This window comes from Corapipo altera, unplaced genomic scaffold (assembly GCF_003945725.1).
Source record: "Corapipo altera isolate COAL_440 unplaced genomic scaffold, ASM394572v1 64, whole genome shotgun sequence".
Lineage (NCBI taxonomy): Eukaryota > Metazoa > Chordata > Aves > Passeriformes > Pipridae > Corapipo > Corapipo altera.
In genome coordinates, this window is record NW_020884893.1 from 8,217,266 (window position 1) to 8,241,068 (window position 23,803).

At 42.7% G+C, this 23,803-nt stretch overlaps 2 protein-coding genes across 5 annotated transcripts in view; one reads left to right on the forward strand and one right to left on the reverse strand.

Moving 5' to 3' along the window:
* Positions 1-2,274: 2,274 nt before the first annotated feature.
* On the forward strand, positions 2,275-9,494 carry BIRC7 (baculoviral IAP repeat containing 7). Its single transcript, XM_027646090.1, has 7 exons — positions 2,275-2,791; positions 4,705-4,804; positions 5,401-5,482; positions 5,575-5,620; positions 6,551-6,769; positions 7,645-7,710; positions 8,230-9,494. Exons 1-7 carry the CDS (start codon positions 2,341-2,343, stop codon positions 8,430-8,432), a joined length of 1,167 nt encoding a protein of 388 aa, XP_027501891.1. The 5' UTR covers positions 2,275-2,340; the 3' UTR covers positions 8,433-9,494.
* Positions 9,495-10,572: 1,078 nt separating this feature from the next.
* NKAIN4 (sodium/potassium transporting ATPase interacting 4) overlaps positions 10,573-23,803 on the reverse strand; it is a 53,238-nt gene continuing 40,007 nt past the window's right edge. Inside the window, exons 5-8 of one of the 4 annotated variants that reach the window (XR_003528182.1) lie at positions 21,271-21,331; positions 18,114-18,198; positions 13,477-13,560; positions 10,573-13,003 (exon numbers count right to left, since the gene is read on the reverse strand). Coding sequence is in view for 2 of the 4 variants with exons in the window: in XM_027646189.1 (XP_027501990.1) it covers positions 12,994-13,003; positions 18,114-18,198; positions 21,271-21,331 (156 nt within the window). In the remaining 2 variants the exon portion in view is untranslated. Of the gene's footprint in view, positions 13,004-13,476; positions 13,565-18,113; positions 18,199-21,270; positions 21,332-23,803 lie in introns of all 4 variants that reach the window. The other 3 variants (XR_003528183.1, XM_027646189.1, XM_027646190.1) reach the window with 3 other exon arrangements.

Here is a 23,803-nt window from a genome sequence, read left to right on the forward strand (position 1 = left end):
AAGTGTTGATATGAGCTGTAATGTTGCTTTGGCTTTATATTAATGTGTAAGTAGTGGATTGTGTGAGAATATTGGCTTTTAGTGGTGTTGTAACTATTTTAAATGTTAACTTGAAGAGCCTTATTAGCCAAGCTAATGAATTTTCTGCAGAGCATATAAATGTCTTCAGTGCAGGTAAACCATAATGGGGTTCTTCATAAGCAAAAGGTAAATATATTTGTTCTCTGATATTGCATTTCTCATTTATTAAAAAAAAAAAAAAAAGTTTTGATGGAAGAAATAATTTTAGTTTTGTTTTGCCATGAAACTTGCTCTGATGTGCATTTCTTAAGTGGAAGTAGGCTGAGAACTTGTTCATTGTGTAGGTGAAACACAGCATTTGTTGTAGCTCAAGAGTTATAGCTTTTGTTTTGTTAGGGCTCAATATGAGAGCAGCACTGACTGTGGAGCTGTGCCTGATGAACAAGCCTCTCTGTTGTTTCTCTGTGTTCTGAGAGCAAAATCTGCTGTGCAGGCTGAAAAAGCTGTGTGCTCCTCAGTTTGCTTAGCTTGCAAATTCTGTTGGGTGTCAGGGACTTAATGGCTTTGGTTTTTTTCTTTTTGTATGGATTTTTCTCTATACCAGTGACATAGTTCTTGAGTAACCACTTTATTGTGTTAAATAAAGCACAGTTTCTGAAACTTTAGAGCTGCTTCCTACAACTCTGCTTTCTGTCACCATAGAAGATAATTCTAGCTGCTAATAAACTTTCTCTTCCTTGCTCCCTTTCACCCTGAGAGTATATGGTTGAGCAAGCTTGGTTTTGCTCTTAGAATCTCACTAAATGTGTAATACCTATGGAGGATGGATTTGTTAACTCTGGCTGCGGTCTGGTGACTAAAACGCCCTCTGAAGTATTTTTTGCTCCCTAAATGTGCTGCAGCACTTTGTTAAGAGGAAGAATAATTCAGAGATGTACTGGTCTGAGTGTTTCTTAAGTCCCTTCATGGTCTCTGTGATGGTGTTTACTGCAGAGTAGCTGCTACACAAGTGGTCTCCACTTGTTTGTATTTTACTCTATGCCTATTCCAAAGAGTGCACTGCTGTAGTTATCTTAATGTGCTGTACCAACTTTGAAACCCCATAATTTTTTAGGGTGTGTATTTATATTTTTTTGCTTGTATTTCCTTATATTTGCCTATGTGATGTTTTGGGGTCTGTGTGCTTATAATGCCTAACCCTGACAACCAGTAGATAGTTTTCACCTCTTTGGGATGAACTTACCTATTGAGTTAGGTGGTAAAAGGATCTTCAGGGCAATAAATTAAAAAGAAAAAAAACAGAGTTGATTGCACCTATCAGTTAATCACACACTTGGCTCCAAAAGAATTCCTTTGATGTAACTAGTTAAATTGTTCCTTATTTTCAGTTGTGCCATAGTATGGCATTTTGAAAGTGTCTTTGCCAGCCATGTGGAAAATATTGGAAGCAGTAGCTGAGTTGCAGCTCACATAGGGAAGGGCTGTTACCTTAGGCAGGATGAGGGCTTGGATAATCAGGCACTTGGTAACTTCTTTAATTTCACTTTTCCTCCTGCACAGAACTAACAAAGGCAGAAAATGAGAAAAATGAGAAAATCCTTGATTTAAGAACAATGCCTCGTAGAAACTGCACCTAATTATTTTAGGCTATCCCTGGGGAAGCCCTTTCATAGAGGTATTTCTAGATATTCACTGTTTAATTAGGACAATACAATTATGAAAAATCTACTGATTTGTGTAGTGTTTGGCTGTAAATTGGAGATGATGAGACACATCTTGTTTGGGTGTGGCTGTTCTCTGCTTTGTTACGATGTGCCTGCTGAAATCTGCTTTTAGGAATAAAAAAAATTTAATACTAGTTTAAAGGCTGAGCAAAATGACTGGGGATTTATCTTGCAGATCAGATGCCTAAAGCTGGATTGGCTCAGCTTGGGAGGCAGCACAGGTTTTGCCCTCCCCCTCCACTCTATGTTCCATCTCTCCTGTAAATTGGCAGGGGGGCTCTGAAAGTGCTGGTCCCTTCCCATCAGACACTAGTGAGGGCTCAGCAAAAGTTCAACAGCAAAGCACAGAAGCACCAGATCTGTGTTTGGGCTGCAATTCCGAAACAAGCTCAGCTTTGTCCAGACCAGGAGCTTTCTGGAATATACACGGGGATGAGGAACAAATAACACAGGGTGAGTGCTGCCTGAGGCTGGGAATCCAGCTGACTGCTCTGGGATTTCTCATCCTCTCTTTCAGAACAGGGCCATGGGGGACGCGGCACCGGCCGAGGGGACGGAGCGCGGGGCTGCCTCTTCCCAGCTCTTCGATTCCAGCATGAGGAGTGTGGCCAGGAGACTCAGGACTTTCCAGAGATGGCCACGCACCTCACCTGTGTCCCCTCGAGATCTGGTCGAGGCTGGGTTCTTCTACGTGGGTCCCAGGGATGAAGTGCAGTGTTTCTGCTGCGGGGGTGTCCTGAAGGACTGGAGGGCCGGGGACTGCCCCATAATAGAGCACCTGAATTTCTTCCCTTCCTGTAAATACATTTGTGGTGAGGATGTTGGGAACCAAGAGATGCTGTCTCTTCAGGAGATCTTTGACACTGTGGATGGGCAGTTCCTCAGTCTCTTGCAGGGGATAGTCAGTGAGGAGACAGCCCTGCCCAATGAACCAGAATACCCAGAGATGGTCACAGAGGAGATGAGACTCTCTACCTTTGAGAACTGGCCACAAAATTCTGACATTCATCCAGAGGAACTGGCCAGAGCAGGGTTCTTTTACACAGGTAGGTACCCTGGGGAGATGTTCTTAACTCTTATTCAAGTTAACTTTTGAAGGTTGCACTGTGTTTTATTGCTTTTACAAATGCTAGCAAATATGTGTGTTATAGTTAGAAACCGCATCCTTCCTTCAGAATATGCTGTTTCACTTGCTGCTTGTGCAGAATTTACTTCAACTTTAACTCCTGTTTGAATAATGAGGTGTCCACTACTAAGTGAATTCCCTTGCCACCATGAGTGGAGAAAGTGATGTGTTTTAAACAGATGTTTTACTGGCAGAAAAGTGTGTGCTTGAAGATCCATTGAGCTTGTTTACTAGTTGCATTTCTTAAAGGACTTGAGGAGCTTGCTTGGCATGTCATATTTTGTATAAAGTGTCTTACACTGAAGCCTCTTCTCAAACCCCCAAATCTGAGTGAAATCTGTAGGTAGTCAGCCCATCTGGCTGTCACTGTGAGTTGTTGCTCTAAGGACTCCAGATTTGTAATTCAGAAATAAGATACTAATTTTTTAGTAAAATAGGCAATATTTCTTGTAATCCCATGCATGTGAATATCAATATAACATTATCGTTTCCCTTTGAGAAGGCTTTGCTGATTAGGTAATAGTTTTAAAGAAATATTCCTCTCTGGACTGACCAATCAGAGGAAATATTTACACTATGTTAATGCTTGACTGCAATTAAATATTGAGGGGAGTCCTGCTGGTTTTTGGAAGCTAATAATTTAGGGATACTTGTGTATTACTAGTGTGATGACTTTGATATGAAGGAATCTATTTGGTTTTGCATGTCAAACTGAGACATGGAAGGAAGCCACAGGCAGGTTCTATAAACTAAAGGTCCCTAAGCAGAAACAAACCTGAACACCCTGAACACTTCAGAATCACTGTTGAAGTATGATTGAATTGCCCCTCTCTCCACTTATTTAAGTAGCTTTTGTTGGTGAAGATGGGAGCAGGGGAAAAAACAGCCTTAAATATTGTGATAGCTGGAAAAATCTGAGCTGTCAGTGACAGGGATGTAGGAAAGTCAAAGTACCTGCCTTTCTGTTCTTTTAGCTTGAGTTGGAGGAAGTGACAGGTTAGTTTGCTAGTACTTCTCAATTTCTGCAAGGTTTTCACTCAAACTGCATAACCCGGATCTTGCTATAAATCCAACTAAAAAGCTGTGTTCTGTGTTAGATTTATCACTTTCAGAGCTGTTTGATAGCCCAGCACAGACTTTTACTCTGGGGACTCATTAGGCACAGCAGTCTCACATGGCACTCCCCAGCAGTCCCCTGACCTGGAGAACTCTGGCTGAGTGAAGCCAAACAGTGCTCTAACATGAGTGCTTGGGAGATCATGCCTGTGACCCAAGCTCACTGGCAGCCTTTACTGACGTTGTTTCAGTGTCCTCAGGGCAGGGCACTTATCTGCAGTTCTTCTTAATGGTGTTTGGCTTTTTTCCCCCTGTGATTTCTCTGAAGAGAAGCACAGAGCAGACAGGGACCACGTTGTGGCAAGTTCTTATACCTGTGAGATGGAATCTGTGTACACTGCCTGCCTGTGCCTGCTGGTTATGGCAGATTGTGGTTAGTGAACACAGTGTATTTATAGGTATAACTAGCTACAGTTCTACTCTAAATAGGGTAGAAGAGGAGTTGGGTAAGGGGGGTGTGTGTACACATGGGAGCTCAGGTGCTCACATTCATGCTGCCTGTTTAGCTTGTGACCCAGTTCTGGAATCATCTCAACCAGCTGCAGCTCTGGGAATTCAAACTGATTTCCTGCCCTTGCTTGGTGCTGGTAAATTGTCACATGTTCATCTGTTCTGTCAGCCTGTGCTTTGTGCTCAGTCCCTCCCCAGGTTCTCCTCCAGGGTCAGTAGAGCACCCAGTGCCTCAGATATAAAATAACCTCTTGATATCCCTTTCAGGACGAGGTGATGTAGTGAGATGCTTTTACTGTGATGGAGGCGTGAGGAGCTGGTCATTTGGAGATGATCCTTGGAGGGAACATGCCAAATGGTATCCAGAGTAAGTCAGTCTGAGTTCACAAACGCCCCTCACAGCAAGATCAAAGATGGGTCATGCATTTTACACTGATAGATTTGGGTTTTTTTCCCCCCGAGGCTAGAAATATTTAGAACCTCTCACTTTAAAAGCAAAATAAAATATTCAAGCTCAGGTAGAATGGCACAGTTCAGACCTGAGATTTTCTAATTTGATCCAGAGTTCACCATCTAAGAGTTCAATTAAAATCACTTTCTTTGACACAAAGTCAAACAGCTTTGATTACTACTACTCTGAGGTACAAAAAGAAATGTATTGTAAACCTCGGATTTCTTTAGGAGTTCTTATGGCTCTTTTTTCTGTGAACTACTCTCTTATCATAGTTTTGTGGTCCATCACAAAACATGAAGATTGAATTAAGGGAGAGGAATCATGAACCTCTTACTGTCAACCTTTGTGCAGGAAGTGGGAGTGAGAAACCCCATGATATCCCATCTTTAATAAATACATAGCAGTTTGCTCATAACTCATAGCACCCTTTGCTTCTAAAATTCAAACTACTCCTGCTACTTTCACTTGAGAGATCCTGTACTAATATGTGTAAACCTTTCTGCTTATAGGTGTGAATTTTTATTGCATTCAAAGGGGAGAGAATTTGTTAGCAGTGTTCAGGAGACCTTTTCTACCACCCTGCTAGCTCCAGTGAGTCACTATGTACTTTGTGTGTAGTAGATGGAGGTTTGGTAGATGGAGGAGTTTTGAACACATGCTTCTCTTTTTGTGTCATTTTCCAGAGGCGTTCCTGGGATCAGACTGAACAGGACTCCTCTCCTTCCCAAGGTCAGTGCTGTGATTACATCTTCTGTTGGAAGTGGTGTGGTCTCAGTTCTGCCACCCCCCCAACCCCCCAGCTACTGTGCACTCTGCAGACATGGTATTTGTGAGATGTTTTGATGTTCCAGAAACAGTTTCACTTTGTTTTTAGGAAAGTCTCTAGCTCAAGAAACAAAATTACTTGTCCTTGTGAGACCTCTTAGACCAGAGACACTTAGCTAGTCTGGATAATGGTGTGAGTTTTGAGTGTTTGCCCAGTGTTCCTTTGACTTGTGCATGCTCTTGATGTTGTTGTCTGTCTATAGAGTCTTTCACACTGCAACATTTTAAACAAGCTTGGTAAGGCATGGGAGAACAGCTAGAGAGTCTAGATGTTTGTGAAGGGGTCGATCCTGGGGATTATTCCCATTCATCAGTTGCTCCTGGAAATTTAAGTAGGTGAAATTTGGCTCCCATGAGCTTAAGCAAGACTTAAGTCTTTGAACAGGCTGCCAGCTGAATTTCTTACTTCTGTTGTTACTGATGAATGGTTGAGCTAGACTGAGGTAGGAGATACTTCAATTGGGATGTTCCACTTGATATTCATGAAAACAATTTTAAGGCTTCTGTTCTGGGATGTGAAAACAAAGATAAGGATTCTGGACTGAGGCCAAACTTAGCTCACTGATAGAGGGAGACTTAGTTTACTGATACAGTAGAATAAACCATCCAAAATTATTCCCTGGGCTTTTATGAAATTGCTTTTGATTAACTGCTTGTGAATTATGGTTGGAAGTAAAAAACTGTAAATCTGGATGTTAGTCTAGCTATACAGATAGCTTGAGGAGTGTTTAAGAGTATATTAATACCAATTTATATATAATAGTTCTGGGGAATGTCACACTTGGGGCAAAAAGTTCTGCCTTCTTGGTAAAGTATCTGCTCGCTGCTTTACAGATCCTCTGAGTGCTTGGAAAGAGCTGGCTCATCCTTCTCAGGATCAGCGTAACATAGTGCACAATGTCCTGCAGATGGGCTTTGACCCCACTTGCGTGGCAAACCTGGTAGAGAATAAATTTGGGTTGACTGGGGCTTTCTACCTTTCTGAGTCTGAGCTGGTTTCAGATCTGCTGCAGTCGGGCCGGGCAGAGAGCAGCGGTGCCGCGGGAGGCAGAGGTAGGGCCTGGCTCCACACCTGCTCTGGGGGCTGTGTCACCTCTTCCTTCACCTTGAGCCCTGCTGTGGTGTCTTGCAGTTCTGCCTTCTCTCTTCCTAGGCTGGAATTAAGAGGAGTAATGCCCACAAGCCTGCCTGCCTTTCCTGGCTAGGCTGAACAATGGGATTCTGATTTAAAGAAACCTGAAGGAGCTGTGGTTACTGGGTTATCAGTGACTATCTCTGCCTCCACTAGGCTCTGGTGTAGATATCTTCAATGGTTCCCACTGCCCTTAGACCTGCAGTAGCAGCTCCACAATGTGGAGACTTGTGGCATAAATTCACATCTGATCCAGACAGAGGCAGCTGTCTGAAGCAAAGCTTATAGGATGGATGATTGATCCAAGCCTACTTAAAATTGGATCAATAAATTGATCAGAAACAGCCATACTACTTGTCTGGATGATATGTAGCTTCCTCAACTTATCTGTCTGTCTTGTGTTACCTGTTTTGTGGAGCCTGTTTGCCAAGTGAAGTTGACTTGAAGGTGCAGTTTCCAAAGCTCCTGTCTCCATGGCATGGTCTGACATTTCTGTAGCTAACATGGAAAAGAGAAGTTCACAAAACTGAAAACGTGATTAAATAGTAGGAATGAGTAGCTGATGGCTGTTGCTGTCTGATAGATAAACCACCTCTGAGGAGAGAATGTGATGTGGACATGCCTTGATATGGACGTTCACTTATATAGTGAGTGAGCATGTTAAATTAAGAGCAGAGTCAAGAAGTGTGTAACCAAAGGCTCCTGAGATCCAGGATGCTTCATCTTTTCATACAGCACTGTCTGGAGAGGGAGACAAGGGTAGCATTTAATACCATCTTCTTTCCTGGTTGCACAGATCCTGTTCGGAGGGAGGCTGGAACATCAAGAGAAGAAATGCAGTCTGTGCAGCAAAAGGAATCAGGTGCTCTGGGCTGACAGTGGTGGTGGAATTGAGCTTAGGCATAATTGTGATGAGTTTAAGAATAATGGCATCAGCAATCATTATATTAATTGATTTTATTATTTATTTTTTTTTTAAAATCCTGAAGGGGAGAGTGTGCTTGCTTGAGTGGTACCTACATTAGAAACCCTTATTCAGGAATTAGAGTTCCACTGTGAATCAGACTGTTTAAAAAAAAAAAAATCCAGTTTATTAGGATAATTTACATACCACAGTAAAGTGATGTTGATCTCTGTCCCTGCTCAGTCCAGCATGTGTACACAAACTGAACCTTGTGCAGATAAGCCAGGTTATAATGGCTGTAGTCTTCCAGCTTAAATGAACCTTGCCTGAGAGGCACTTTTGCCATGGCCACAGTCAGTCTCTGAACAAAACACAAACAAGTTGCAGTGTGACTTCCTAAGCTGCCAGAACTGGCACTCTGGAGCTGAGAGAATATTAACAGTTTGGGCTTTTTTTTTTTTTTCTCTTCTGGTAAAGATGAGTCTCAGCTGAGCACAGAAGAACAGCTCCGCCGCCTGCAAGAGGAAAGGATGTGCAAAGTGTGCCTGGACAGAGATGTGTCTGTTGTGTTTGTTCCCTGTGGCCACCTGGTAGCTTGTGGAGACTGTGCCCTCAATTTGAGGTTGTGTCCCATCTGCAGAGCTGTCATCCAGGGGAGTGTGAGGACTTTCATGTCCTGAGCCATGATGCACCCAAAGGGAAAGATAAGTCTGTACAGCTCACTGATAACACAGCAGAGGAAGAAAATCACTAAATAGATTGATGCTGGAGCAGTTTTATTTGCAGGGGATCTTGGCATATGTGTAAAAACTCACTAAATGTGCCTCCTGTGCACAGTGTTTCTAGGAGGAGCTGCTGGTTTGCTGTACTGTTGCTGTAGGACTGTTCCAGAAAAACTCTGCTGGGTTCTTTTGTCCTCCAAAGAGAGGCTTTTGTTGACAGATTCTCCTCCAAATTCCTCTGTTCTCAAATGAATCTTTGCTCTGTGTTGAAATCAAAGGCTTTTTTTAGTAGGCTCTCTGATTCTTTTTCACACATTTAGCAGTTGTTTAGAGATTATTCTGCTAGGGCTTCCTTCAGTAAGTTTGAGTGAAAATGGGAGTTTTTTGTATACAAAATGCATTCCATTGAGACAAGAATGCTCAGCAGCAATGTGTTGTGGGAGGGGGAGAATCTAACTTTTTCTTCTGAGCTCTCTCCTGTCCTCCCCTCTTTTTTTGTTGAATTTTCAACAATTGATGAAAGGTTTTACTGGTACTCAAATCTGCATAACTAAATGGAAAAGCCTGGCCTGTAGCAGACTCTCCAACCTCTTTACTCTCAGTTGCCCTCCCCAAGTGAAAGACTCTTTGCTCAGGGTCACTATGGTCTCCTGGAAGCTTCTCATGGAGCTCTTCCCTGGCTGTTGGGTACTATCCTACTAGAAGATAGCTATGGAAACTTACCTTTTTAGGACTTCTGTTTGCTGGCTAAACTGGTCATTCTTATTTAAAATGGAGCATTCTATCATTTAGCCAGAAAGAGTAAGTTTTGTCCATACTATAGCTTGTTAACTGAAGGGGAAAGGAAATATGTTTTTAAAAATAAACTGTTCTTTTTCATGGAATAAAATTTTTCCTTTGTTTAACTTAGAGCTCTGAGTATGTGATTCTAGTACAATTCCCTCCTTGGGGAGGGAGGGCTGTGGTGGTGTCCTCAAATGTTAGAGTGACATCAGGTTGTAGATGACTTCTGTCCCTCAGTGCTACATGGGCATGAGAAAAGTAACTGTTCTGACCATGGAATTCACAAGACAACAGGTCATGGAGGCATAGGATTGGGTTGGAAAGGACCTTAAAGACCATCTTGTTCCACCCCCAGACCAGAGTGGATGCTCTCTTCATCCCTGCCTTCAGAAGAAGAAGGTGGTAGTAGTAGTGAAGTTTTTGGCAAAGATGAGGGAAATTACTAGTTGAGCAGTTTGAACTCTCCAGCTCTTGAAGGAATTGGTGGGTCTCTGCCAGACAGCAGCTTTCATAGAGAGCAGAATGTCACCAACATGCTAAATTAGGTGTTGCGTGGGTTCAAGATATCACTGGCTTTGTTTTGCCACTATAAATAACAGCAAAATATTACAGTTTAAATAGAAGTGCTAATCATAGAAGGGAAAACAAAACCAACTCTCTGCTGGAATAGTGTTATTCCCTCTTAAACTCAGTTCAGTGTGGCTTGAACCTAAAGTAAGTGTGAGCAGGACTACAGGGCTGGAAATGTGCAGCTATTTCTGGGGCTTCTCTTATTGAACACTTTGAAAACCGTGGCTTTTCCAAGTCTGGAAGGGAGAAACTGGTTTTTCCTGTGGCAAGATGTTCCTCCAGAAACAGGTTTTTAGAGTGGTAGCATCTCCAGTGATGCCTGTCCCCAACAGAGGGCACTCCTAAACTGGAGATAAGGGAACCCACTGGAGCAAAACCCTCAGCTGCTCCTCGCTCTGAGAGCACACTGGGGGTAGAACCCACTGCCAGTCCCTGCCCTCACCACTTTTTGACCTTGTGGTGCTCAGAGTGGCTCTAGCACAAGCAGACCAGGAGGGGTTTTCAGAGTATGAAGGATGAATGGCTCTGATAATGAAAACTGGAGGAGGTAATTAAGTGTGGAATATGACCCTTGGTAGTTTCTCTTAGTTTTTTCTCAGACTGTGGTGGCTTTTTTTTTTCTTTTTATGATTTATGGCAGTCATTGATACTGCCTATTATAGGCTTACCTGAATATAGGCTCAGTGTTTATTTTCCTTCTATTAATTGATGCTTTATGCTGGAATGAACACCGGTAGTCAAGTGGTAGTTATGAAACTACTCAGTTATCACACTTTTATTTATTCACTTCACCAGTGTGTATTAAAGCCAAAACATAATGTTGTTAAGTGCATAGTTTGATGTTTAGTTCCTTTAGAGTACTTGGCAAGTGTTTTTTACCAGTTTTATTAGTAAATGTGGCATCAGGGCCTTGAGACGTGTAGCGTTAAAAACATGCAGATGTCAAAATAATTCCAGGAGTTCCTTCATATGACCACCTAGAATAATTCCTTCCTGAAACTATTAGTGAAATGTTTCAGCTGTTCAAAGCTGAAGCTGTGCTTTCTCCACCATCTGGGCTGAATTTTGTTTGCTCTCAAACAAGGCCAATAATGACTGCTGGTATCTGATGCACAGCAATTCCTCTGAGGAAAAGAAATCATAATAAAAGCAAACAAAAAAATGTGAAGTTGGTGTTTTTGGACGAGAGAAGGGAAGATTCATTTAAAAAACCCCAAATAAATGAAATATTTCATGGAATAATCTCATCGACTAGAGGATCTTTATTCTTCTTCTATTCCTTTTTGGTTTTCTGCCCCTCCAGGGAACATCAGGGCAGGTGGGAATGAGTGGGATGCAGAAATGAACTGAATCAAAGGCGAGGTGGAGAAAGAGCCAACAGACAGGGTGTGCACTTTTCTGTTCCTAGTGTTGAAATGGAGAGTAGCTTGTGTTTCACTGTTTAACTTAGTGGTGACACACTATTGACTAATAATATAACTAAGTAGTTATATTTTGTCAGGCAGAGCTGTTTGAAAGATGGTTGATCTTTTTCTTCCTCTAGTCATGACACTAGTATCAAACCAGTTGTCTGTCTTGCTCAGTCAGCAGCTGTGGCTTTCAGTGGATAAAAGAACAGGGGAAAAAAACTACACAGAAAACAACATTTTTACTTGTAGCTGCACCCAACCACAACTCAGGATGTTAATTTGCAGTGGGTATCTGGAATAGAAGCCTCACTGACCCAAAAAAATGCTCTCTTGGTGCTTATACATTTGGGTTTATAGAAGAAAACTTTGCTTCCTGGGTTCTTTGAAATGGGACAAAAAAAGCTGCATCATTCTGTCTTTGATTTAGCACTTAATGTTTTTATTTGTTTTCATTCTTCCTTCACACTTCTCCCTAGCATGGCTTCCAGTTTGACTCCTCTGAAAAGCATTTTTTCAAAACTGCCAAGTAATCCCAAACAGATTAGGTAAGACAATAACAAATTACAACAGCACTTGGAAGGTACCAGCCACAGAATCCCACAGCTGGCTGGCCAAGTGCTCTTTCTCTTCTTGATACTCAGTGTGCTGGGAGACACAGCTGACATCACTGACATTGGTTTTGTTGTTGTGGTGTTGTTTTTTTATTTTATTAATTGCTGCAGCTCATTAATGCAACTTAATTACACTTACATTCCCCCTTCAGCCCTTTCCTTCCCCTCAAAAAACCTGTCACAAAAAAAAAAACAAAACAAAACCATCTTCCATGGGAATGTTGCCAGGCTTGTGCCTGGAATAAGCGTGGCTGCTCGATGGAGAAGGCAGGGACAAACCCACCTGTGATCCATGAAGAACTAGGCCTTTTTCAGTGTCCTGCAGGGGGATTCAGCTGTGTATGTGGCTACACCAGTGTTAAGTTAATGTAGCTGAGCAAACCCAGAGCAAGCTGCAGCTGCTCTGAGAACGGCTTGGCATGTTGAAATGGGGCAAAGCTCAGTGCTGAGTAAAGATTTGGTGCTTGTAGTAGTTTTTAGCTGTTCAGCATTATAGGAGTTAGGTCACATGACACTGAAATCCAGGACAAATGCTTATTGCCAAGTCTACAGAGGATGAGGAAGGGAGTCCTGGATGGGCAGGGAGGAAGAAGGGAAGAGTTCTCAACTATAATTTAAAACCCAAAAAAGCCTAAGTAACTCAAATGTAAAGAGCCCCCACCAAGTTCTATACAGGCAGCGAGGAGATGAAGTTGTGTTAGGGGATTTAGGCTCTTTTCAGAACAAGGGAAAGGAGAAGGGGAAGACACTAACTACAGAACATAGAAATGTCCCAGGGCGGTGCTTCCTTCTTTATGGATCCAAGGCTGCAAGGAAGCAGCTCTGACTTCAGCTGCACCTCTTGAGAGAGGCTCTTGGTGAACTTGTTCTGCCAGAGGTCTCTAGGCCTGTGTCATTTCTTGGCTAGTACCAGCAGACTATGGTAGGAAAGGTTCGTCAGGGCACTTGGAGAATTACAAACCAACTGTGTGGCCGTTCTTTGATGTACATTCATTGCATTTGGAAAGAAGACAAGGAACAAAAAAATGGAATGGAGTTCACCATCCTGCATTTCCTCTGCCAAAGATCCAGGCCACAGGGGACTGTTTCCTGCAGCACCTTTGATGGTGGAGTGCAAGGTTTATCCATCCTCTGGCTCCTCTTCACTTACGCAGGCCTGTAAGGGGGGGAAAAAAGGGTGAATGTGGGACAGCAGTGTGGAGCAAGTACTCAATTGCTTACTTAGGAGAACAGATATGGTGGGGAAAGAATTAGGACTTTTTTTTTTCCTCTTCTGAGCTTTTAAATATGACTTCTTACAGATGAGGAATAGGATTGACAGCTCAGAATTAACGTGGTTAAGTAGTCTTCAAGCCTGGCAAGGACACTATGCACATGTCAGACCTGAATACGCTGCAGTTAGGCTAAGGAACAGATAAAACAGCCAAAGTGTTAGATCTATGGATCCCTCAGCATTTGGAGCCGCACAGAACTTGGTTAGGAATTTAAAAAGCTGAGGGTCATCTCTAGAATAAAGTAGCTGCTTGAAATTGCAGTGATGTGTTTTTTTGTGTAGATGCAGCAGTATAAGCAGATCTACTTTTGGAGCCGGCAGTAAAGGTGAGTGAATGTTTTTGGCTGAAACATCACCTCTCACACATGCAGCTGCAGGTTGATCAAAAGAGTTTGCAAATTCATGTTGATATTCACCAAACTGTTTGTTTGGGGAAAAGTCTACCTAGAAAGAGAAGCAGAAGCATTTTGTTTGGTGGGGTTTCTTCTCTCCTCAAAACAAAGTGGGATTTTTTTTTTTCCCTGTTTAAGTAAAAGTTTCCTTTGTAAAGTATTCTGGCCATCCTTAATTAATGTTATTAGTTAGATCAACTATCAGTTGATCTATTGAAGAACCAACTTTCAACCAGTAAGGGATGACTGTTGTATGGGGTCTAGTTCTTTAATGCTCATGCCCACAGCTGCTCATGCCCATGGCCAGCAGCCACTGCACCACAAAAGACTGATTAGGGAGTATTAAAGTGAGCAATTGCCAACTGGAGCCTTAGATCACTCAATTAACCAATAACCCCCGTTGCTGCCCTGTCAATACTGAGCTCTCCATCTGATAAAAGTCACACCCTCTCCAACCATATGGCCCTTTCCACTGGTAGATTGAGGAAAGGCAAGTCAGTGAAATCTGGCCACACAATTAAAATTAAGGCTCTCAAACCATTAATGTGATATAGCACTTGGGGTGCCAGATCACAGTGAGTGTTACAGGCTGGAGCTTCACAACTCTGCAATTCACTGCTTGGCCTTATAAATACAGTCTTAAAAGGCAGGGACGTCTATTGCTCATCTCTGTACCTTTTAAATAAATAGAGGCTACCTCCTGTCACCCAGCAGGTTCTTGCTTTAGCACTAAACTGTGTACAAAATCGTGCTTTGAGGCTATTCTGCTTTATAATTGAGATTGCACAGCAATGCTTTCCGAAACAAATTCAGAGAATGATGTCAAGAGACTAAATGGATGCAGCAGGAGGGAAGTGCTGACAAATGATCAGGATGCTCTGGGCCTCCTCCTGCCTTGGCAGGTAGTGCAGGGTGCTTGGAGATAAGAGCTTTAGTGGGAAATGTCAAAGCTGGCTCAGTTAACCCTTCCACAGTTATCGGTGGAGAAATGCTTCTTTGCCTCAAATGATGAGAATTCTGTGACTACAAGTGAACAGGAAAAAAACCTGGAGCTGAGGGCCTGAGCTGTGCAGCCCAAGGGGAGATAGTGGTGCCAGCAGGCACAGCCTGAACTTGGGCTTTAGCTAAAGGAGGGAAAGGGCTCAGCCCTTCCTTCCTGAAAACCCTTTTGGCCTCAGGAGAGTAACTTTGGCTTTCAAGAAGTGATTTATTATCCTTTGGCTAAGAACTTTGACACAGAAACTCAGGCACTGAAGACTTTACCATGTCTTCTATCGAGATTCCTGATATATTATTATTAAATAATTAGTGTAGTCCCTTAATTGGTAATCAGCAGTGAGATTAAGGGTATTTCTGTTACACAGTAAAACTTACAGAGCAATTTTTCCATGATAATTTGAGCTTCTTTTACTTAAGGTTGTGACTTGAAATAGTAACTATCCCAGCCAAACTCCCCTGGAGTCAATGAAATGTAGAGCAGAAACAGTTGTGGAACCTAAATAGAAATAACTGTATTTTTAGACAACCATTTTTGCTGTGTAAGTGTTGGAGGTACAAATTAAGATGAAGCAAATTTACATGTTGCCATTGTAAGCAGTAGTACAAAATGATGGTTGACTTTTTTTGTTGTTGTTGGCTTTTTAAATAGAGAAAAATAACAGCTGACTTGATAATTTGTCAGGTTTTCCACTAACTGGAGACTTGCAACTGAGGTCAAGGAAGGCAGTAGATCACCATGATAAAGCTGGGAGATAACTGGATTGTGGTCTGGAAGTACCTATTATCAGTAAAAGGTTTTGGAGGGATGCTTTTTCCTCCTAGTAGGAGGCAAAGGTATTTAAGAATTTCTTGCAGAGCAGTGGATGGAAGCTGAGGGCCAGAAATGGGGTGTACAGTTTGAATACTGAATTTAGCAGCTGATAACCACTGATTTAGGCTGCCAAGGAACACTGCAGTTTCCCTTTAGTATCTTTGAACTGTGGCAGCATATTTAAAAGTTTTCTAACTTGGGCTGTGTGTTCAATATAGAGATTGTGAGGGTTAGTCTCGGGTATAAACCGTGCTCATCAGTCCAGGTCACATGAGTGTTCTGTGGGGCCTTGGATCTCTGAAAACTCATAAATTTGGAGAGATGAAGAAGAGAGATTAGGGAAAAATGCAAGCCAGGACAAGGGAAAGGGCACATTGAGAGGAAAGAGTGTGATCTGATCAGAAAAGGATAAATAAAACTGGAGTGAATAGGATAATTCCATTAGGGAAGGAAGGAAAGTGATCCTGTTAGAGAGTTGTGGCAGCCCAGCAAGTGCATTATCAGGATAAGGGAGTGATGCCATCCTGAAATGAAAGTTCATGGCTGCAGTCAGCTCCAAGTTGTGTGGAATACATTTGGTTTTGTTCAGCATTTCCATTAACAAAAAGGAGTTAAAACCAGAAAGCCCATGTTCCAAATCCCTAGCTCTTCTATAAATTTACACTTCAAAGAAGTTGGATGTATTTGTTGTTTTGCATCTTCTTGAACAGGATAAAAAAATAAAAATAAAATGCCTTCAAGTCATCACTAAAGGATTTTCACAGCAGGACGAGGGCATCTGGCACTCAGTGCCCCAGACTGCAACACTCCATGGTACCATTAGTTGAGAATCAATAATCCCTTCCTCCCCCCACTCCCACTCATACATGTGGAAGAAAGGCAATAGCAAGGCTGAAATAAATAAACAGAAATTGCTGTTTGGTGGCTGCTGTGAAATTTATAGAGGGTCACTTTATCTACTGCTCAGCAGCTGTTTTCACGTGCTGGTAGCCAGAAAGAAATATTCCTGTGTGGTGGCAGAAGCCATCAACAGAGAAGTGATGGGCTGAAGAACAGGAGTGAGGAACTGCAAAATTATTTGTGTACTTCAGCAGCAGCTTCCCATCTTACTGAGGCCCTGGCAGGAAGTCTTACATTTTGAAGTTCTGTCTGTATTCTAGTCTCCCCACATAGAAAACTTCATTTATAAGTGATAGCCCCTTTCACAAGCAGAATTGGTCATTTGAAGAAAAAAGCAGCCCCAACCCAGCACTGTAAAAGTGTGTGATGTTCCTTCAGCAGGCTGCTGCATCAAGGGAGTAAATCAGGGAGCTGCTTAAGGCTCCACAGCTTCTGCAGACTGAAAAATTCCACCCCACTGTGACAAAATGAGAGAGAAATCAATATTTAATCTCCTTTAGCATCCCTTGTAACAACAGTATAGAACCCCCAAAGTTACAGGGAATTCAACTGCTTTGCAAAAATTACTCGTTCTCCTGATCTTGTGCTGCAGTGACAAAGTGGGCAGTAAGTCCTTGTGAAATTAGAGGGGCACATCTACCAATCTATTTGGGGGGAGTTTTCCTTCCCTCAGCCCCAGTCTTCTCCCCCCTTCTCACATCCTTCTTTTTGGCAGGACTCTGGTAACATTATTCCCCCAAACAACCTCTCTTAGCAGCTGCTTTAAACAAATTCTATGTGTTGAACTGCCTCTTACAGATCAATTTAAAAAATATTAAAAAATCACATCTCCTTGCTGTTTTGAGCAGACAATACTGGCCTTTATGGTTCAGAATCTTATTAAGAACCAGCTTTTAAGTGGACAGAGTGAAATTGTGATCTTGTGCCTTCAGCAGTGGAAGGGATTATTAGAGGGCAGAAATGGGAATTCAACAATGGATCTCTATTACTGGTATGACAGACGCTGCTGTGGAAAACTACTCTTTCTGCTCCCTGCTCTCAGTTGAACTCTTGGGCTACCCCACACATGGATGCCTCAGTTCTTGTAGGCAACAGAATTTAAAATAAATAAATTTAAAAAAAAATCAAACAAACAAAACTTTAAGAGCAAACCTGTGCCATTCTGAATACAAACCCTCTAAAGCTCACTTAAATTTAATTTACTGGAGTGTTACCTTTGTACCCTCCAGGATCCCTGGAAGTACAAGCAGGGACAGAGAGACCCTGTTCCCAAAAAAAAGTCAATTTTTGCAGTGCTACTGTGAGAGGATTATTGGAGGATGACACAGACAGGGCTGTGGTTAAAATGACACAGATGTGTAGGTCACAGCTCAGTTATGACTGTCCACACAGCTAAATACAGCTTAAATAACTCGATGTTGCATAAATTTTACCCCAGTACAAATGTTTTATTGAAGCTTTGCCTGACAGACCACAATTTAACCTTGACAGTGAGGATTGTGTTCTGCTAGTGCTGTGGCTGACCCTTCCTCACAGCTTCTGCCTTTACCTGCTTGGGAACCAATCATGGCTGAAAAAAACCTCCCTTTGCTTTCTTCAAGGAAAAGGCATCCAGTAGTTTGTTTACAATAATATCCTATAGCTGGCCCCACTGTTTCCTATCCAACAGCACTGCCATAAGCCAAGCACAGCAACTCCAGCTTCACCCTGGGGCTGAGCAGGGGCTGCTTCACCCCTTCTGGTGTCCATTCCTTCCCTCCTTCCATGCCTGAAAAGCCTGTTGGAGAAATCAACCTGCAAGGAGGAAAAAAACCCAAACCTGTGGTACCCTTGAGCCACCAAACCAAGAGACAGTCAGCACAGCCTCTTTAGCACAGGAGATGATACTTACAGGTATGTCTGCTTGAACAAAAGGTTGGTGGGTTTTTCATTGACATGGTAGAGAGGAAATGGATCAAATCCACCAATGAAATCAACTGAAAAAAAATCAAAACTCAAATAAACAAACAAACATGGCCAGAAAGTTGAAAGGAAATGAGAGAAAGGGTTGGTGCATGTCATGGCATAACGTAAAAATTAGTGACAGAACAGAAAAATGATTTTTCAGGTATGGATTCCTGGGATCTGCTGGGATGGGCAAATGTGCCAAAGAGGAGATTCAGCCAACACAAGACTTAAAGTAGAGCTAACAAAAGACTCCAGGAAAAAACCCCTCCTTGGATATTGCCAGCACACTGTGACTTCACATGAGAGTGAGCCTACAAAGGCTCGGCCATTCCACACTGTGCCGAAGGGAGGAAGCTGGGGAACAGCTCCCGAGTGAATGCCAGGGAGAAGTTGGCAGCACAGCAATCCCCTTGAAGGCTATATAGTGAAGTGGGAATTTTCTTGCCCCACTTGTCTTTCCTGCAAGACAACAGCAGCTTTGGAAAACTGCAAGCACCTCATTATCTTCAGCTCTGATATTTTTCACGTCCCCTCTGCCAACTCAATTTCTTTTAATTGTGTACAAATAGGAACAATGATTCCCTTCTCCAGTGTTCACAGAAGGGCAGCGTAACTCAGCAGGGAGAGTTTTAAGTGACAATTCCCTTAGTAACCAGAGAAGCATTTTCCAAGCCTGTCTCAGTTCCCCTGACATCAGCCCAAGCCTGTATCACTGAGCTGGCCAGCACAGCCCGGGCAGGAGGGGTGTGATGTGGTGTGATTTGGGACTGACCTTGCAGGCTTTGCAAAACCCTTTAAAATAGATTCAGCTTAGACCACTTTTTGGTGCCAAGTTAGTGCATTTCGTTTGGAAGTGTGAAAGCCATCCTGTCCAAGTGCCATTTAAAAATGACTGGAAAGTCTTATTAACTATATAAGTGCCTGTTTACTTTTCTTTCCTGAAGGTGGCACTATTATTTTAAATTTTAGCTGAAGAGTTTTGGTATTTTTCAGTGATCAAACAACAGAAAAAAATAGTTACTAATATACTGAATGTGAAAAAAACCCTCCTAAAAATATATTTAGAAACCTAAGCAACAGATTCTGAGAAATTCCATCTTGATGGAGAGCTTCATGCTCACACTGTGATTTTGGAACAACTGTCAGGTAATGGGTGAAATTTGTAGAGGTTCTAAGTGAATTGTGGAGGTAATTCCCAAATAGTTCCAGTGAGACTTGACCTCTCCTCAGCCAATTTTGAAAACATTTGAGTATCTTAAAATCAAAAAAAGGCTGCACTTTTAAAAAACAGACACTTTGTTACCTCAGTTGTGGAATGTCTAAATCAGGAAACCTTTAAGAACTGCAGTTGAGTAACTATCTAGTACCTTGAACAAACACACATCCTATCATCTGAGCATCTATGGGATAATGGTTGAGTGCACTCAAAATCCAAGTCACTTAAAAAAAAAAAATCTTAAGTGTGGTTCATTGTTGCAATATATTACAGTGCATTAGCACATCTAAAATATTCCTGCCCACAAATCAGCATTAGTCGATCCCTACTGCTGTGTTTTCTCATGAAAATCACGTTAGCAGGAGCTTCCTGATTAATGTGCCTCAGCACTTATAATTACTTCATGCTGCATATCAAAGCAACATTTAAAGGAAACCACAAATGGAAGAGAAAATTAAAACGCAGCTCAAATTTATTCAGGTCACTGGAAGGATCTACCCCTGCGAGTGTGAAATATTGATGGTTTGTCATTGTTAATTATTCAAGCTGGCATTTTAACTCCAAGCTGGGAAACTGGGAGGGAAAGTGAATTTGTTAGTGGCAAAAAAAATAATATGTATCCTGAAATTAACAGCTCTGCATTTCTAGATAAAGCTTCCTTCCATGTGGTTGCTTCTCCTAACGGATCCCTACTATAAAAATGAGCTCTGTCAAGTTACTGCTTTACAATATTCAGCAGGGGCTCAAAACTGAAGCTGTTTAGCTAATAGAAGAGCTATAGGGTAATTTAAAAAATATTACTATAATGTAGCACCTTCTCTAAGTGCACTGCCAAGCTCTAAATAAAATGATCAATAAAGCCACTAGAATGAGTTCAGCCACACAGGAAGGAAGGAAAAAAACATGAGGACAAGTCAGATAAGTAATGCATCTCCTCTCACTCCTATGAAAACACATTCTTCACACACTTTCAAATATTCAGTTCAAAGCTGTTGTTTTTCAGCTCTCATCCATGCCAGCTGCTCTTTAAAACAACAAAGCTGCTTGCACAAACCTAATCAGTGTCTTAAAGAATTGATATCTGGATGCAAAACCCGTGGATCAGACCCTTTGCTGGAGTAAACTGGCTTAGGCCCAGCACATTGCCAAAGAAATCAAACTCCATGTCTGTTTTAACTCTATGCATCCATTCTTCTGTTTGTAAAATTATTGGTCTCAAAGTTTTGAGTTTTAGAAGGGCAAAGTAATCCAAGGGCAGGTTATGGATACCCACACAGATCCCACAGACCCAGGAGATGCCCCGGAGTCTTTGCTGACACACGTCCAGTGAGGGCACGTCACTGAAGAGATTTGTGTGCCAAACACGAGGGGCTTGGCTCCTTCCTCCTCCTTGTAATTCAAGTGCAGTACTTCCTCTGCTCTTAAATTAAGTGGTCAGATTGGTCCTTGGCAAGAAATCTCATGTTCTCCTTCATCCTCAGCTTGTGGCACATGAGACTCAGCAGGTCACCTACTGGGATGAATTGTCGTAGGTGCTCTTAATCACAGCAGTAATATTTCAGTAGCATTATTCTTAGGCTATACAAGCTTGAGAACAGAAGCAGCTGGCCAGTTTCTCTAAAGCTTAGTCCAGCTGAGAAGTCAAAACCAAGCTCTTTTATGGTGGAAGTGTAGCAGAATTGCAGCATCTAGCACATACTAACATGGGGGGAAAACACCCTCACAGTAAAACCAGCTGATCCTTGAGAGGCAGGTAGTGCCACATCCCATAGAGGCAGAGATGGAAAGAAATCTGATAGCAACTCAATCCTGACAGACAAACATCTGAGAGAGAAATAAAATTCACTATAACCTTTTGCCAAGGGATCTGTTGATAAATACTTACAGCTGTCTTCTTCTTCTGTAAAAACACTAACAACGTAACAGGCATAGACAAAGCCCACCAGCTGGAAAACAGAGAGAATAAATCATTTTAGAATCAGTTGTGTGAGCCTGGTCAAAACCAGCTCAGCAGCACTTCAACAGCCAGTATTTACACTCCTCTTGGCAGCATTACTGTGACAGTGGAGCCAAGTCTTATCTGCTGTAGGCAGGAGGTGCAGGTGTAGGTGGCAGGGAAGATGCTAATGGAGCACAATCAAAGCTTGAAAATAAAAACTTGCAAGGCCCACCCTCACCTTCAGAGTAGCAGCATGCAGTTGTGTGAGTGATTGGCAAGAACATGGGTTGGCTTTGTTGAAACTGTGAGAAGTGGTGGGGATGCAGGAGAGGGCCCTGTGTAATGTTTTAGACAGATGGCTACACACAGGAGACACACAGGGGTAGGTTTTATTAGGAGGTCCAGGGACAAGAACTCATCAGCTCTGCATTCCTGTCATATGGGGCATGTAAGGGAAGAGAAATTAATTTGGTGCAGGAGCTACCAATCAGATGTGAGTAGTTCTTGTGCAGATGAGGAGGCAGTTAACCATAAAAATGGTGATGTAGTGGCAGAAATATGCAGAGACACTGAAATCTTTAGTAGCTCAGCTGGTAGTTTGTAGAAGCTCTAACACAACAGAACTGCCTCATTCAGCCTCAGTAGCAAGTTGTTACTCAGCCTGAATAAAGAAACAAACTCCTGGTATTATGGGAGTTAAGCATTCTAGATCCAGAAGGGTCTTATTTTCCTTTGCCTTCTTCCTGTTAATCAAATATCCTCTCCATCCTTCATTTTACATCTTTACATAACACCCCACTTAGAGAGATCTTGGTTGACAGTAACTGTGTTAGTAAAGTTATTGTGAGGCATAATTGTTTTCCACTGTGAACTCAATTCTTTCGAGCAAGAGTCAGCCTGTAACACACAGTGACTCACTCCAAGGGGAGACAGAATGATGCATGGTAGGGCTTGAAAAGTAGAGTCCATTCATTTTTAATATGACAGAAAAATACATCACACCAGAAAACAAAAGGCAAGATAATGAGATTTCTACTGGGGAGTTATACAACACTCGTGACTTTTCCAGCTCTCCCTGACAAAACACGCCTTGTTGGAAAGGAATTGGAATGTTTTTGTAGCATCACTAAACCCCGTTTTTCCTTTACATTTTTCTATAATCATATGAAAGACAAGCCAGCTTACTCCTGTCCTCTTGGGTGAGCCTTATGGAAGTACATCCCAGCACCTCTGTGGAGGAGGGGTAGCTCTGGGGACTCCCTCATTCCTCTGCTGTGCATTTCTGAAACCAGGGCTGCTTCAAGCTAAGTTTCAATGAGTGACAGGGTACAATAAATCCTCTGGGTGTGATGCTAACCACAAGACCATGTGCAATGGCCAGTCTAATTGTACCTGCTGACTTTCAGAATTGCCTCTGAGTAGAAGCATTGCTTTTTAAAGGCAGTCAAAGTTAAACAAAACAATCTGAATATCAGAGATTTTTTCACTCTCCTATTGCCTGTACTGTGCTAATATAAAACCTGGAGTGTTTTTGGTTTTTTTCTTTAAGTTTGTGGTAGTTTTGGGGCAGGACAGAGCAACAAATCTGGGAAAGGTCTGGAGTACAGGCCTTATGAGGAGCAGCTGAGGGATCTGGGGGGGCTCAGCCTGGAGAAAAGGAGGTTCAGGGGGGACCTTCTTGCTCTCAGCAATGCCCTGACAGGAGGGTGAAGCTGGACGGGGGTCGGGCTCTGCTCCCAAGTAACAAGTAGACAAGTTGTGCCATGGGAGGTTTAAAGTGGATATTAAGGAGTACTTCTTCTCTGAAAGGGTTGTCCAGCCCTGGCACAGCTGCCCAGGGCAGTGGTGGAGTCACCACCCCTGGAGAGATGTAAAAGACAGGTGGATGTGGCACTTGGGGACATGGTCCAGTGGTTGGGCTTGGTAGTGCTGGGGGAACAGGTGGACTTGGTGATCTTGGAGGGCTTTCCCAACCCAAAGGATTCCAGGACTCGGAGCCCGGGCCGGGCTCTGGCCGTGGTGCTGAAGCCCCGAGGCCGCTCCCGGGAGCCCCGTGAAAGCCGCAGTGAGCGCTCGTCCCTGGGCGGGGGGACCTCACCTTGCTAACACCGAGAGACGCTCTTGGAAAAAACAGAGTGCTTTCTGCACATCCCAGCATTCCATGAAACGTCCACCCACCCTTCTGCTCGCTCTGGTCTCCAGCATAAATGCATTTGCCCAAGCAACAAATCAGGAGTGTGGTCACACACACCCTCTGCACTTGCTCTGGCATTTTCACGGGCTGGAGATCCAGCCTTTCACATAAGATCAAACCATGCGATTTACATACACACAGAAAAGCAGGAAAGATGCATCTTGGACGTCTACCCCCATTCCAAGGGAACTCCAGGACAGTTTTCTCCCTCCCCAGATTTCCCATCATGCCTCAAAGTAGGAACTTTTGGGTTAACAACCGTGTAAAGTGGCAGCCCAAAATCCA